The sequence below is a fragment of the Setaria viridis genome, chromosome 3 (genome assembly GCF_005286985.2).
Source record: "Setaria viridis chromosome 3, Setaria_viridis_v4.0, whole genome shotgun sequence".
NCBI lineage: Eukaryota > Viridiplantae > Streptophyta > Magnoliopsida > Poales > Poaceae > Setaria > Setaria viridis.
The window spans coordinates 49,629,866-49,645,742 of record NC_048265.2 but is presented as its reverse complement, the minus strand read 5'-3'; the positions used below and the strand labels follow the sequence as shown (position 1 = coordinate 49,645,742).

The following is a 15,877-nucleotide window of genomic DNA, read 5'->3' as shown; positions in this document are numbered from 1 at the left end:
TCGCATCGCGGTGGCGAGTGGCCGGGCGGCGAGCGCCGGTGGAACGCGGCGACGTGGTGAGCGCGGGCTGCCGCGGCGCGTGGGCGTGGCGCGGCTACTGGGCGAAGAAGATGCGGCGCAGAGGGGTGACATGGCACTGGCGGGCGATTGGGCGAAGGCGCGCGCCGTGCTGTCCCGTCACCGGCCGTCATTGGCGTCCGTGCCTGCGCGATGTGGAGCGTTGCGATGTGGGCACGCGGTGACCGCGCGCTGGCCGTCGCGTGGGAACGCCGTGGCGTGCGAGGCAGCGAGGTTCAAACGGATTTTGCGCAAAATTTTTAAACCAAAGTTGAAAATTTTCAAATATGAAAGTTTCTGTAAATAGTTCAAAATTTATCTTATAGAAAGGCTTCAGTTTCAAATATGGTTTATAAAAGAAGATACGAGCAGGCAAAAATTGGAGGAACGCCGGTTTTAAGGACTTGGGGAATTCTGAAACTAAGTTTTGAAATTCCACTGAACTTAAATCTGATTTTTAAACCCTTTCCACTTCAAATCAGGAAAAACTCAAATAATAAAAGTTGTTTTTTGTGAAACTTTATACAACTTTTATATTGTAAAAAATCTAAGTTGTTATATAAAATTTGAAATTATTAACTGCCCCCCAATTAGTGCCTTTTAGGGTATTTTGGCAATTTAAGTGTTTGAGTTCAAATTCAAATTTACCCTTTGGGACTTTTGGTATGTTTGCTACAATTCCAACCTGGTTTGAGTGTTTTCCATACTTAGCCCTTTGTTTGACTTGGTTTGATTCAAATTAGCCCCTTTTGGCAACATTCCAAGTGTTCAAGTCAATTTGCAATTCAATCTAGGCAAGTTTAAACTTAGGTGCGAAAATTATACCCTTAAACACTCTAATTAGCCTTTTCAAAAGTCTACCAAAACTAGGGATGTTACATATAAGTCTCTAAAGGTGCATTGAGAGCAGCTGCGCCGTGCCTGGCGTCGCTAGTGTCCCAGGCCAACCGATAGCTGCTAGGTGCTTGGCACCTGTAGCACACCAGAGCTCCCCCTCTGTTGAAATCTCCTGAACCAGCGTAGCAACATTCTTGGCAGACGATCGGTTAAAAACGTCATTCCGCTCCTTCCAAAGCTTCCAGGAGATCAGCATAAAAGCTGAATCGAGACCTTTGCGTTTAGTGGCATTGAATCCAACTCGTTTTGGCATCCACCAGTCAAGCAGGGATTGATGCTGTGCCGGGGCAGCATTCTGAATGTTCATCGAAGCACTGATTTCGTGCCAGACTTGCAGCGTGTAGGAGCAACTGGAGAACAGGTGGTTGGCCGTCTGAAGTTCTTGATCACATAGAGCGCAGTTGGCCTGATCATGCAGACCGTGTCTTTGCCTCCTTGCTGCCATCCACAGCCTGTTCTTGATAGCAAGCCACATAAATAACAGACTAGAATCTTTATGTATCTCGACTGAAATAGATGACATATTCCAGTGATGTCAATTAACGCCGCTGATGACCAAGAGCCTCCTGAAATTTCAATTGTTAAAACTCGGAGATGCTTGAGCAGCAGAAAAGGGGATAATATTTGAGATAGCTGGATCGATCCCACCCCTTTGTCATCTTTTGCACCATCCAAGTGGAGGGAGAGTCGACCGATCTTGTCGCAGTGTCCAGCCATGCCCTGTATGTCATCTTCATCTATTACAGTGATAAAATTCTCTTTCCTTGACTTATGTAGGATGAGGTCAAGCATCATATCATGTACCTTGCAAGATCTCACCTCACCATTTTGGTCTATATCTGTGGGTTGAATCATACTCCTGTTGATGAGCTCATTGAAATAGCACTTTGCAACATGCTCTGGATCTGCCCCATGATCTTTACATATAAAGCCTTCAGCCACCCATTGTCTAGCCAAATCATTCTTGTGGATTGTATAGTCCTCTGGATAAACGCATAGATACAGCATGCAAGTCTTCAAATAATAAGGAAGGTTTATGTAGCTGAGGTTCAGTATTTGTCTCATGCCCTTCCAAGCTCGGCCTCACTTCAAAGTTAGAGCCAAAAGAGTTCCGTACATATTTCTATTGCTCCTTCAGTTTGTTCGGCTGACTGGCAAGAAGGCTAGACATTGTGATGATTGCAAGCGGTAAACCACCACATTTTTTCAAAATTTCAGCTGAAACTTGTTTCAAATTTGGAGGACAAGCATCCTCTGAACCAAATACTCTTTTAAAAAAATAACCTTCTTGAGTCCAGGTTACTAAGTGGCTTCATCTTATACACATATTTGTCATGATTTGCACAGCACACTCTGGCCACACTCTCAATTCGTGTAGTTGTTATTACTCTGCAACCCTTTTTATTCTCTGGAAGAGCACATCTAATAATATCCCAAGCAGAGTCTTGCCAAATGTCATCGATTACAATAAAGTACCTGTCAAACATACGCATATGGAAAATAATAACCATCATGACAAAGTACAGAGTACATGAAAGTATCCTAGCTGAAGGTAAAAAATATTCTGAAAACTAAATCAGTGAAACTTTAAAAGTGATTATGTTACCTGGCTAAATCTATAAAGATTGATTATTTATCTCAGTGGAGTTTACAGTGCTAAATTTAGCATAGCTCATACGCCTCGCTGTTTTTTTTAACTTATGAAGATACTATTGCAGCATTGTTCCTTTAGTGCTGCTGAGAACCAGTATGCTAAATTCAGGAACATTATGTGCAGAACGGAAATTCAGGAACATTATTTTTTTCATAGTTTGGTTCACATTGTTAATATGTCCGTACATAGTTTATCTGGTCTGTGTGATATAGAAAAGTATGAAATGATAAAATAAACGCATGTTACATAATTACACATGTTGTTTGTGTGTTAATTAGTTGTATCTACAGAAACAACAGGGATGCTGAAATCTAGTTGACCACAAGTAAACAAGGTCGAAAGAAGAAGCACAGACACATCAGAATGTTGCCTACAGAATATCTTCAAAAGAGAATGTACCTCTTATCCAAAAGGAAGCTTCGCAGTGCACTGATCAGTTCAGCCTCTTCCCATATTTCCATGTTGGCGTCCTTAGAAGCTACAAAGCCAGCTTGAGATAGTATAGTTCTCATGATCTTCCCTATGTTTGGTTTCTGGGACACAGAAACAAAAGCTCGACACTTAAACCGCCTGTCTTTCTTGCGATAAATCTCATTTGCAAGTGTAGTTTTTCCAAGGCCCCCAAATCCAACAATAGAGAGCACTTTCAGCTGATGCGCAGGCAGCCAGGTACAACCTCTTCATCCATCAACTGAATCAGTTCGTCCCTCGGGCCCTCAATACCCACAAGGCCCGCCGTCTCTGCATAGAGTCCCAACAAGCCAAGGTCGACAGTTGTGTTGTTGTTTGGTTTAGAGACAGCATCGTCAACCTTGTACCTCGTGCGACGCTCGCTCACCTCCATGACACGCCTTTTGAGGCCCTGGAACTCTATGGTGATCTTATGCCGAGCATTCATGGTTGTGACCAACTTCATGCTCCTTTCGATGAACCCCTGCTTGATGAGTCCGTGTGCCTTATTGGTACCGGACTCGCGATGAGGTTCAGTCTGTCAGAGATAAGGAATGACTAAATCAACGACCATTCATCTTTTCTCTTGGATTAAGCTGCATCGCCAATCTGAGTGAATTCATATTTACAGCTTACCCTCCAACAAAAAAAATGATGGCTGCTCTCTAAGTTGATGGTGTGTGGTTTTTCTTTTACTCCTAAATTAAACAAAAAAATTGATTCAGATGCTTTAAAAAAGATGGAATCGTCGATCTGGGGTAATACTACTTAGAGTTTGGGATGCAAACAGGAAAAACAGAGAGAGCGTTCGCTGAGGTCACTCACCACCGCAGAACCCATCGGGTCTCCTAGCTTGTGCTCGATCTGAGTTTGACGTGAGCAGTTTCCTTAGGAATGCTTTCGGAAGAGGTCAGTGATGAAACGATTGCAATTGTCAGTCAAACTGAGAGATCTATACGAACTCCGATCCAACAAAAGGACGGGGAAACCAACCTGGTTTTTTCTGAGAAGACGGAAACAAGGGGTGACGAACGAAGCCCCTTGACCTTGACGTGATCTCCCCACGACGTGCAAGCGAGCGAGACCAGAGCAGGAGGGAAGAGCAGTGCGTGGCCGTGGGGATGGAAGTTGGAAGACTTGGAATCGGGAGGAAGAAGATTGTGAGAGAAAAAGCGCGTGGAAAGATAGGCAAGCTGTCGTGAAGGAGGATTCTTCTCATGGGTTCTTCACTTTTCTTGTACGATGAAGGCCCCGCGCAAAGATTACTCTCCAACAATTATTGATACAGGCAATGTTTTTCCGCATTGACCAAGCAGACAGTTTTTTTTTGAAAAAGACAGGAAGAGGATTGCGGTGTTATATTAAATCACTAAAGTAAGGTTTTTATCTTTTTTTTCCGTCCATCCTGATAAGTGGGTCCCACTTGTCATAGAGTGTGCGTTTGCGCCACGTACGGCGGGTGCGCTGGCGGCAGCTGCGAGCTCCTCGCCGCATCGGGGTTCGGGTCGAGCACCGACATCAACGACGGAGGGGAGGAGTCCGCGTCCGCGAGCCGCGCCGCCATCGTCGGGGGTGTGGGCAAGCTGTGGCGGCGGCGGAGGGGGAGGGTGAGCAAGTACCTCGGTGTGTGGCGGTGGCCGTGGGGCAAGTGGGCGACGGAGATCCGTGACGCACACCTCGCTGTGTGCAAGTGGCTCAGCACCTTCAACACCGCTGAGGATACCGCGCGCCTACGACGTCGCCACCGCGCTAAGCTCAACTTCCCCAATGACGCGGCCCCCGCACCCGCACCTTCCTGGGTGCCAACCTTGATGTACCACCACCACCACCACCTGCCGCAGCCACTGCCTGAGAGCCTGCACAAGACCTGCGGGTCGAACGCGTCCTCGCCGGTGCACGTGGCTCTTGCGGCGGCGGTGCCGGCCGGGCAGCACGATGAGAGGCCGGTGCCGAAGGAGCAGGACATCTGGGATGGGCTGAACGAGATCATGATGATGGATGACAGCAGCTTCTAGTGGTCTATGCCATGATCGTCACATTTCCCTCTTGTTTTCACTTTCATTGCTTAGCGGATAATGGTGGTCAGCTGCCCTCTGGTCTGTCGTCAATCACCAGCCATCCATCGCTTTTGTACGATTTTACACTTGCTTTTGGGCTTTGACCACACCTCCACACCCATACGAAATGACTAGCTAGATGTTGATCTACTGCTGCACGCCCTGGTGGGCAGCTGCTCACTCGGGCTGCACGCCCTACCCGCCACCAGGACCTAAGGGTTGAAGGAGAGAGGAGGAAGGGACTGAGTGCCTCCTTGCAGTCAACCAAGTAGAGTCATGTGCCAACGAGGGCATGGCACCAGGGAGAGGGGGGGTGCAGCAGCAGTCAGCAGGCAACACAAATAGGGACGGAGGCCGGGACCTAACAACCCCTTCTCAATGGTCCATCCCCTTCAGATTCGGAACTAAGATCTCCACATAGCAATTTGGGGCTCGATTTTGCACTTGATTGGAACAATTTGGAGTGGATTATAGAAGGGAGGTGGATGGAAACGAGAAGAAGAGGAGAACACACTCCTGCTCATTGCAGCCAGAGGCGCTGTGGCCTAGCACTCGAAGCGGGAATAAGGCTAGGCACAGGGAGGACGAGCGCTTGCCTGGGCGATAGCGAGGACGGCAAGATGCGCAGTGCCTGGATGACGATGAGGATGGGGCAAGATGCGGGTGGCGGCGATGGACGAAGAGGCAACGATTGGCTGGACGACGATGAGTACGGGGGAAATCGAATGAATGGAAAGAGCGGATGTTAAGTGTTGATTTTTTTATTTCCATGTGTGGGTCCCATATAATAAACGATGACATCAAACCACCCACAAATAACTTCTACTACTATAATGGGATAACGCACCAACATATTGTGAAGCGAAGCCAAGATATTAGGAACAAGTGAATAATAACGTGAGGGTAAGTAAGGATCCGTAACAACGCACGAGCATTTCTGCTAGTCTCCACCTTTGTTAGATATTTTCAAACATTGTGTGCTAACCTAAGGGTTACCTAGGAAAGATATCTCAGATGACTGATGGCAATAGCATGGATTAATTAGGGGATGCAGGGATGTTTTGGGCAGATGGCGTTGATGGTTTGCTGTCATGGTGGTTGGGGTGAGGAAGGGATGGAAGGGTGAGGTATTTGTTTGACTTTGTTTCTTTGTCATGCGTTGGTAGGCCAGCAAAGGGAGAGAAAACAGAGGAGAGGGGAAACGTTTGCTTACATGTACCTGGATGTTAGTTAGAGTTTGTTGAAGGATTGTATGTCCTCAGAGTGGTTTGTTGGGGTATTTGGTGAGGATATAAAGACCAAATGGTCAATCCAGCCTCCTTGTTTATTGCATGATTAGACCTGCATGATTAGCATCCTGGTCTTGCTTTGGATCTTCTTATTGGGGGGTAGCTCTTATGATGATACTCTCATCCTTTTTTTTTTTTGCATAGACGACCCAACTGCCCCATTTGATATGCATACATGCCGAATGGATATGGGCACGCACCATGTGGGGAGGTAGCGATGCTTTGTTTATTGTTGCCATGACCGAGCTCTGTTGTTCTCTTCTGTTATCTTGTTGTCAAACATGTGGTGTCATGACACATGAGATGGATAAACGGATTGGCTGGACCATGGGGGGTGCAGGTGCATGAGCAAGTGGACATGAGCAAGTGGGTTGCTATTTCTACTCCATTGCACGAACAATGATTTCAGCAGGCTTGAAGCAACTGTCAATTTAAATGGAAGAAGAAACAGTAAACTCTTCGGTATGTTGACCAGTAAATCAGACTGTAAATTGTTCGATTGGATGAACGGGATCTGATTGGATAAACTTAAACCAAACAGACATTTCCAAGATAAGCAGGCAGCAGACGAAGGCGACCTGACCTCAGAAAAGGGCAAAGGCTTGGTGGCTTGGAGCCTGGAGCAGGTAGAGGCCTGACAGCGAAAGGGCCTGAATCCGCCTGATCGGTAGGAGGCGAATGCAGATGATAGATGAGATAAAAGAAATGGAAAGCGTCAAGTCTCTGATATCGAGGTAAACAAGTGGACCGATCGTAACAGACATGATCATGCAAAGGTTGACGGACACCCAGAAAGTCTCCCTCAGCTAGTATATATAGGGTTGCTTTTGTTCAGTAATTAAAGCTACAAACAGCGTATTAGAGATCAATGGTAGGGCAATTTACCAAAAGAAACATATGTAACTGTTCTCCAGAAAGAGAGAGGTTTTAAGTAGTAAAGATTAGACCCATGCTTCGAAAGAGCATTTGAAAACAAAATAATTCCAACACACAGTCACAGTTAGCAAAAGTTGTTATGATTTTACATAGATGACTTGTAGAGTTAGGCCACATCGTTTGGACGATATAAACTACTCATGAGATCAACACATAAAAAATACCCTCAACGTCCAGGTATGCAGGGCTTTCCCCAATTATTATTTTTTTGAAATTGTGGATCCGGCAAAGATTGCCGGGCTTGTATTAATTAATAGAGAAAAGAGTTACAATGACCTAAGTCTCGCAAAATACTACTGTTTCGTCCCCAGACTAAATCACACGTCAAAGCATAAACGACCATTCGTATTTACAGCTTACCCTCCAACTGGAGCAAGCCATCTACTGAATGAAAACCACCCACAAGAGGTGCTTCAGAGAAAGAAGATCATCGACTAATAATAACTGGTTCAAATTTTGGTGGGAACAAAAACGATCATAGGTGTTCAAATTTTGGTTCGGCATCCGTTATTATTACAACAAAATTAGCCCACAAGGCAAGATGCAAGAAGCAGGTGGTTCTAACTCAACAAACTCACAAGTACTACTGCTGATTCATAACCAACAGCTTGTACAGATTAAGTCTGAAATCAAGGCGCCAAAACATAACCAGGAGTCTTAAACAAACAGCTCGGCGATGCATAAGCCGGGAAGGTGGAGTCGAGATCATCGGTGGCGGATACATCTAGATGTCATCAGCGGCTGCAAACACAACAGCAGGTGGTGGCATGACTGCAGGCTGTTGATGCTCTTGACGCAGCAGAAATCCTAGCCATAACGACAGCAGCACAAGCAACGCCAGGTGCGCTAAGACTTTGTACCTGGCCTTGATCAGGTGCTGCTCTGCTACCCATCCATGCCATCAAATACCCACCGTGCACCTGTCCCACTTATGTTGGCTACAGGACGACCTGGGTGCATGTCCACCGCGTTCCTCAGCGCGGACTCTGCAGCACTCCTGTCGGAATCCTCGGCACCACCCGTACCAATGTGTACAGAGATTTCCTTGAGGCCTAATAAATGCTCGATGCCAGCAGGCGCAGCGCCATACCTGTCCCATTCCTGCGCATTGAGGCACAACTTGAGCCTTTCAAGCTTGGGCATTGCCCCTGCCTCGAAGCTCAGGTATGATATCCTGCGAACTGTAAAATACTTCAGAACTGAGAATAATCCAGTTCCTCCGCGGATGAGAATCTTATCTTTAGATGCTCCTGTGATGTGCAAGCATAGGCGGACAAGGGACTGCAGCTGTGCAAGAATCCCAACACCATCCTGCAGAACCTCCTGAACACAAAGATCCAGGTCATAGATGCTATGGAGTTTGCCAATCCAACCAGGAACCCTCAAAAAGCTGGATCCATGGAATCTTTGGAGATGGCGGAAAGAAGCAGGTATTGGACTGAATGCATCCATGTGGACTTCGGAGTGCCAAATACACAATTTTAGATATTTGAGGTTGCAAAGTTTTTCAATGCAAATGCGCAGAACTTCCCTACCTCGTTCCACCCACTCATGATCAAAACTGGAACCTCGTTCAGAATTGACGAAGCCGATTTCAAGGTCTGTCAGATTGGTCAATTCTCTCAGACTCTTGATACTGCGCAGTGACTTCTCCAAATTAAATTGGTGTAGAGTATGCAATGATCTCATGTTACCTATCCCATCAGGCAATATTGTCCTCGCTGGAACAATCAAATGCAATAACCGCCTCAAATAAATAATATCTGATGGTAATTTCAGAGATCGGGACCCTATAAATCCAAATTCTCCAAATTCTTTCTTCTCAATTTGTACTTCAAACGTTTCCAGTTGCTGCAAACCTCCAATTTTACTAGGTAACACCACAGCATAATCTTCCGCTACAATCTTTAAGCACCTCAACTGAAACAAATGGCATATTCCATCTAAGTCAAGTGATGATGGTGACCCATTTACTTCAATTATTAAAACTCGTAGATGCTTGAACAGCAGAAACGGCAGTAACTGTGAAGAAGTACCAAATCTTGCAAGGGTTCGTGTTTGGGATAGCTGGACAGATCCCATAAATCTAGAATCTATAACACTGTCCTGGTTGATAGAGAGTCTACGGATCTTGTCTATATGTCCTGTCATGTCTTGTATATCATCTATTACAGTTACAAAATTTTCTTCCCTTGATTTATGTAGGATAAGATCAAGCACCATATCATGTACCTTGCAGGATATCACCTCGCCATTATAATCTGTATCTGCAGGCTGAATCATACTCCTATTGATGAGCTCGTTGAAATAGTTCTTTGCAATATCCTCTGGATCTGTCGCGCTAGCTTTATATATAAAACCTTCAGCTACCCATTGTCTCGCCAAATCATTCTTGTTGATTGTGTAGTCCTCCGGATAAATACCTAAATACAGCATGCATGCCTTCAAATGGTAAGGAAGATTTGTGTAGCTAAGACTCAATATTTGTCTCATGCCTTCCAAGCTTGGTTCAAAGTTGGAGCCTAGAGAGTTCCGTACATAATCCCAATTTTCCTTTAATTTGTTTGATTGATTGGCTAAAAGGCTTGATATTGTGATGATTGCAAGAGGTAAACCACCACATTTTTTCAAAATTTCACCTGACACTTCTTTCAAATATGAAGGGCAAGCATCCTCCGAACCAAATATTCTTTTGAAGAACAACCTTTTTGAGTCTTGGTCACTAAGTGCCTTCATCTTGTAAACACACTCAATGTGATTAGTGCTGCATGCTCTAGCCACAGCCTCAATTCGAGTAGTTGTTATTATTCTACTACCATTCATGCTCTCTGGAAGAGCACATCTAATAACATACCATGCAGAAGCATCCCAAATGTCATCAATTACAATGAGGTACCTGCCGTGTAAATACATAGGGAATGTAGCAAGCATTAGGACAGAGTAAATGAACACAGGAATGTATCCTCATTGCACCCAAAAATAATTTATGCTGGTAATGACATGTTTTTGCGCTGGTGGGCCGCATAAGTAACCGCCAGCACAAATGACAATTCTACTTGCAGTTGCTTATGTGGCGCGCCAACACAAATAAAAGCAACCATTTTAAAGAAAAAAATCACAACTTTTTCATCAAAGTTGGATTAACACAAAATTTATATAAAAAATGTAGAATTGACAAAATCTAAAAACAAAACTTTATAGTTGACGCTTTTTTGTCAAGACTATTTACTAGCCCAAATATTAATTATAATTTCTCACATCTAATTCAAAAAATGATTTTTTGAATTTTGCAAATTACCACAGATGAAGATACAACAGGGACAAGCCATTTAGCCATGAGAAACTAAGATCTAGAGAAGAGATCTAGACACATCGTAATGTTGCCTACCAAATACTAGGATTCTAATTTCTAAACAATAATAGCTTCAAAATAGGAAATCAACTAAATATCATAAATGTTCTTACAGCACAATTATTTTCAGAGTACGTACCTCTTGTCCAATAAGAATTTTTTCACTGAACTAATCAGTTCAGTCTCTTCCCACATTTCAATGTTGGTGTACTTAGGAGGTACAAGGCCAACTTGAGATAGTATTGTTCTCAGAATCTTCCTGATGTTTGGTTTCTGGGACACTGAAACAAAAGCTTGACACTGGAACTTCTCCTCAAGCTTGCGATAAATCTCATTTGCAAGAGTAGTCTTTCCAAGACCTCCAAACCCCACAATAGAGAGCACCTTTAGCTGATGTGCAGGCACACCCTCTGCATCCATCAACTGAATCAGCTGGTCCCTTGGTCCCGTGACGCCAACAAGGCTCGCCGTCTCAGCATGGAGCGCCAGCAAGCGAAGATCGATGGCTGTGTTGTTTGACTTTGGGGCAACATCGATGGCTGTGTTGTTTGACTTTGGGGCAACATCATCCATTTTGTACCTCATACGCCGCTCACTCACCTCCTTGACACGGATCTTAAGGCCTTCAAACTCTTTGGCAATCTCATGCCTAGTGTTCATGGTTGTCAGCAATTTCATGCTCCTATTGATGAACCCTTTGAATCCGTGTGGCTTGCTGGAGTCGCGTTTCACGCGGAGCATGAACTCGCTGACACTGTCATCAATATCATAGGACAGCTCGCGTACCTCCTTGGCCCAGTGCTTGTCTTGCTCATCAGGCTCCTCTGTATCTGAGATCTTCTTCAGAAAGACATACATGGTCTCGAGTTCAGCCTTTAAGAACATGATCTGTCCCTTTGCTTCCTGGAGCAGCTTGTACTCGGCTGTGAGCAGTTCACCAAGCTTCCCTAGCAGGAAGCCCATTGCGCCGTGCGACGCGCTCACCACGGCAGCCTCCATCACCTCTGCTTTTATTTCTTGTGGTTGTTCTCTGAGTTGATGGTGTGTGCTTTTTCTTTTACTCCTAAATCAAACAAAAAAAATTGATTCAGATGCTTTAAAAAAGATGGAATCGTCGATCTGGAGTAATACTAGTTAGTAACTCTTTCTTTTTTAACAAGGTTCTTTAGAGTATGGTGATTCGCTGAGCTCACTCACCACCTCAGACCCCATCGGATCTCCTAGCTTGTGCTCGATCCTTAGGAATGCTTTCTGATGAGGTCACGGATCAGTCAAGCAAACGAGACACCAGGGAAGGAGGGGACCGTGGGAGGCGGCGACGGCGGAGACACAGATCTATACGAACTCCAACAAAAGGACGGGGAAACCAACCTGTTTTTTTTTTTTTGAGAAGATGGAGACAAGGGGTGACGAACGAAGCTACACGCTGTCGCCGATGGTGGAAAGCTTGGAATCGTTTGAACTCCCCACGACGCGCAAGCGAGCGAGACCAGAGCAGGAGGGAAGAGCAGTGCGTGGCCGTGGGGATGGAAGTTGGAAGACTTGGAATCGGCAGGAAGAAGATTGTGGCGACGCGAGAGGGGAGGCGATTATTGTATTTTAGTCGTCATAAAGTCCTACAAATGGAGAATATGATGCCCTTTGCACGATGCCAACCACATCTAAACAAAGTTTGCAGGTACGCGTAGCTGTCTTGTAAAGTTCATTTGCTTGACCTAGAGTGATGTGGGTCTCTCAACTTTCTCTTTATATATCATCTTGCCATTTACTACGTTTTCTTCCTCTCACTCTTTTCTTTATTTTGTTTTTGGGGAAACTCAGTGTTTGGTGGCGGTGGGGGATGCAGGGTCCAAGGAGAATGGTGGGAGGAGGAAGAACGAACTTGGAAGTTGCGAACCAAGGAGGCGAAGAACCTATGAAGATTTTTGCTTGCATGCGCGAGTAGATGCAATAACCCTGTGACCTGGGATTGATGAATGAACCCTAGTGAACTGAATGGAGCTTGGATGAGAGCGAAGCTCAGTTTGGGCATATCAATATAGCAAGGATGGCCTATGCTGGGGACTTTCATACAAGGTCGCTCGAAGCGTTCATTGTTCATAATGCATCCTCGTTGCGGGATGCCGTTGGGGCCTGTTTGGCTCCACCCTGTTAAAGTTTAACACCCGTCACATCGGATGTTTGATGCTAATTAGAAGTATTAAATATAGACTAATTATAAAACTAATTGCACAGTTGGAGTGTAATTCGCGAGACGAATCTATTAAGCCTAATTAGTCCATGATTTGACAATGTGGTGCTACAGTAACCATTTGCTAATGGTGGATTAATTAGGCTTAATAGATTTGTTTTGCGAATTAGCACAGGTTCTGCAATTAATTTTATAATTAGCTCATATTTAGTTTTTTCTAATTAGCATCCGAATATCACCCCCAGTGGCTGCTAAAAGTTTAACATTTGACTTGTGATTAATTCCTTCGACCATTTTCGGCGAGAAATGGATCAGAGATGAAGCTCTCGGGATGTCGGTTGCAGGAGCCATGTTTCTCGTCGATGCAGAGATCTCAGTTCCAATAATTCATTATCCGAGATGAAGCTTGGGATAGTCTCGTTCAAGGAATAAGAAAAAAAAATAAATGAGAAAAAATAGTTCCATTGCCGGGATTTGAACCCGGGTCGCCTGGGTGAAAGCCAGGTATCCTAACCGGGCTGGACGACAATGGATGTTGTGACAATTTTGCACAACTGGTAGTTTTCATATGTCGTCCGTCCGAAGAGTGAGTAGGAACGGCATCTGGAGCTCTGCTTATGGTTTGAAAGCAGAGTAGCAGACCGTTCTCTTTGTAGCTATAGTTTTGTTTTTTTTTCCAATTAAATTTTCCAAATAAGTCTACACTATCAGTTGCCGTTTTTGACTCCCACTGTTTAGCTGCAGTGCAGTTTGTATAGCATAATGGTATTAGGTCATCTTCTATTAAAGTTGAGTTACTGTTATGTTCCTATGGTTGATGGGATGCACTCACTATTGTCAGAGAGGAAGAAATGGAATCGGTGTACATTAATAGATAAATGGTATCGCTTTTTCCCTGTGAGCGCAACCTATGAAATGTAAAAAACTTGATGATTTCTTTGCTAGCCAGCAAAGGGCTGCTCCAGAATGCAGACTTAATCTAACATCTCATTTTCAACTCAAAAAACTTGTCCAGGTTACAAGTCAAAACATTTATATGGTCTTCGAACACACATGGCTACCTGAACTCTGTACAACTGTACACCGGTAAACACGTTTGTTTAGTGATCAATCCATCATTAGCATAACTACACCAGGATGTGACTATTAAGTAGGAGTATTACCTTAAGATGTGAACAGAAACACTGCAGCTTCACAAGCACAGCCAACAGCATCCACACCTATCATCATCAGCTTATAAAAATAGCTTGGACTTGTCTATCATCTTGTGATCCTTTGCTTATTTTATGGCTCCTGGTAGTGATAAGGTAGTGACAAGGCGACACATGCATATGCCAGCTCATTGGCTCGCACGCTGACAACGCAACACTGTTGTTAGTACTGCCATGGGACCTACTAGTGACAAGGCAGCACATGCATGTGGACCCGCTGTTGTTGACGGCTCCCTCAGCAAGGACGCTGGGAGCAATAATGGGCCACATCTGCTTCATCATGATCCTTCGCCGATTATTGTTTCAGTCCACATGACAGTGACTCGTGCAGCTGGTACAGAGAGTGACTGATTCCTGCATTCTATTATTGCCTCTTGAATATTCCGTGGCTGTTCAACTGTGTTGTGACGGTGAACATGAAAATTGCTTTTTATATGCATGTATTTTCGTTTGCAATTTGGGCTTTATTGAAGCTTTTCTATTTGTTATGTCCTCAAACTTAAAATCTTTTTTTTCTAACAGCGCACATGATATATCAATGATCTTACTGTCTTGCTTCGGATTAGCAACCTGATAATATGAATTAATTAGGTTTAATAGATTCGTCTCGCAAATTAGCTGCAATTGATTTTGTAATTAGTCTAAATGTTTAATACTCTTAATTAGTATCTAAACATTTGATGTGACAGGAATTAAAATTTAGCCCGTGAAACCATGCAAATCCTGCCATTTTGAAAGGTGAGGCATTAGTTAAATTTTAACACATTAATAATTTTATAAAATAAATTCAAGAGACCTTGTCGACGAAATAAAAGTGGTAGGTACACCGTACACATCATTATTGTCCAAGTCATCGGGCCTATTTGTTTCGCTAGTTCCGGGTTCGCCTACTGCAGCTTTTCCCATATATACATCACTCCACAGTCCATACTGCAACTCTCTGCATCCACTACTAGCTAGCTAGCCAGTGATACTAGTCACGAGAGACAAACTGAAGAGGGCCACCAAGCAAGAGAAAGCTGCTATCTTGGAAGAAGATCGAGCTGTTGTGACTTGCGAGGGCCCTCGGCTTGTTATGTTGCTCGTCCAGACAAGATCGAGTGCAAACACATTTTGGGAATGGCTGGCATCTGGGAAAATGCTCTCAGATATCCCAGATCAACTGGTGCCATGTCCCACATTCTGAGTGTAGCAAACTAGCAACTGCAGCTAGGTGACTGCTTAAGCAACAAAAGCATCCTCTGGATTATTCATGTACAAGCGTCGCGTCGCGTGATCTCTTTTTCGGACAACGCCGACGGTTATTTGGGTTTCAAATTAATAAGAGCATGGTGGGAAAATTGCGAGAATTTTAGAGGAAATTATGTCTTAATTTAATGTGCATGCTTGGATATGATTAAACTTGTGAATAAAAGCTATGTACCATCCTATTTGAACTAACTTACATGGGGAAATTTCAACAAAATTTACTCCCTTCATAACCACGGTGATCATTGGTCAGTAGAAATGTCCGTACGTGCACCACAGAGCAGCTACACCTTTTTAACTACTGCTAGTAGTAATATCAAACGTATGTCTCGGTGAAATCACACATGCCTATAAATATTCGAGAAATCCCATTCTAAGTAAAGTAGTGTCTTAGCGGCTCAGCCTTTTCTAGCTAGGTTTCCCTTCTCATTTCCCCATCTGCTGATCGAAAACTGATTCAGAAACAATCGGGGAAGAAAAACACACCAGAACCAACAAATGCAGGTCCAAAGTTCTTGCATTGTTGGCGTGCAAA

The 15,877-nt window shown here is 44.2% G+C and overlaps 1 protein-coding gene, 1 non-coding gene and 2 pseudogenes across 3 annotated transcripts; 1 reads left to right on the top strand and 3 right to left on the bottom strand.

Moving 5' to 3' along the window:
• Positions 1 to 1,453: 1,453 nt before the first annotated feature.
• On the bottom strand, positions 1,454 to 4,341 carry LOC117850095 (disease resistance protein RGA5-like; annotated as a pseudogene).
• Positions 4,301 to 5,088, top strand: LOC117849411 (uncharacterized; annotated as a pseudogene).
• A 2,687-nt stretch (positions 5,089 to 7,775) lies between these two features.
• Positions 7,776 to 12,408, bottom strand: LOC117848356 (disease resistance protein RGA5). Of its 2 annotated transcripts, none has more exons than XM_034729718.2 (3): positions 11,890 to 12,408; positions 10,832 to 11,755; positions 7,776 to 10,236 (listed from the first exon to the last, which is right to left on the bottom strand). In XM_034729718.2, exons 2-3 carry the CDS (start codon positions 11,689 to 11,691, stop codon positions 8,226 to 8,228), a joined length of 2,871 nt encoding a protein of 956 aa, XP_034585609.1. In that variant the 5' UTR covers positions 11,692 to 11,755; positions 11,890 to 12,408; the 3' UTR covers positions 7,776 to 8,225. The 2 variants fall into 2 exon arrangements, with proteins under 2 accessions (XP_034585609.1, XP_034585610.1); XM_034729719.2 differs by having other exon boundaries at positions 12,064 to 12,408.
• A 934-nt stretch (positions 12,409 to 13,342) lies between these two features.
• On the bottom strand, positions 13,343 to 13,416 carry TRNAE-UUC (transfer RNA glutamic acid (anticodon UUC)). Its single transcript has one exon. It is a non-coding gene; the product is annotated as a tRNA-Glu (tRNA).
• Positions 13,417 to 15,877: the final 2,461 nt, after the last annotated feature.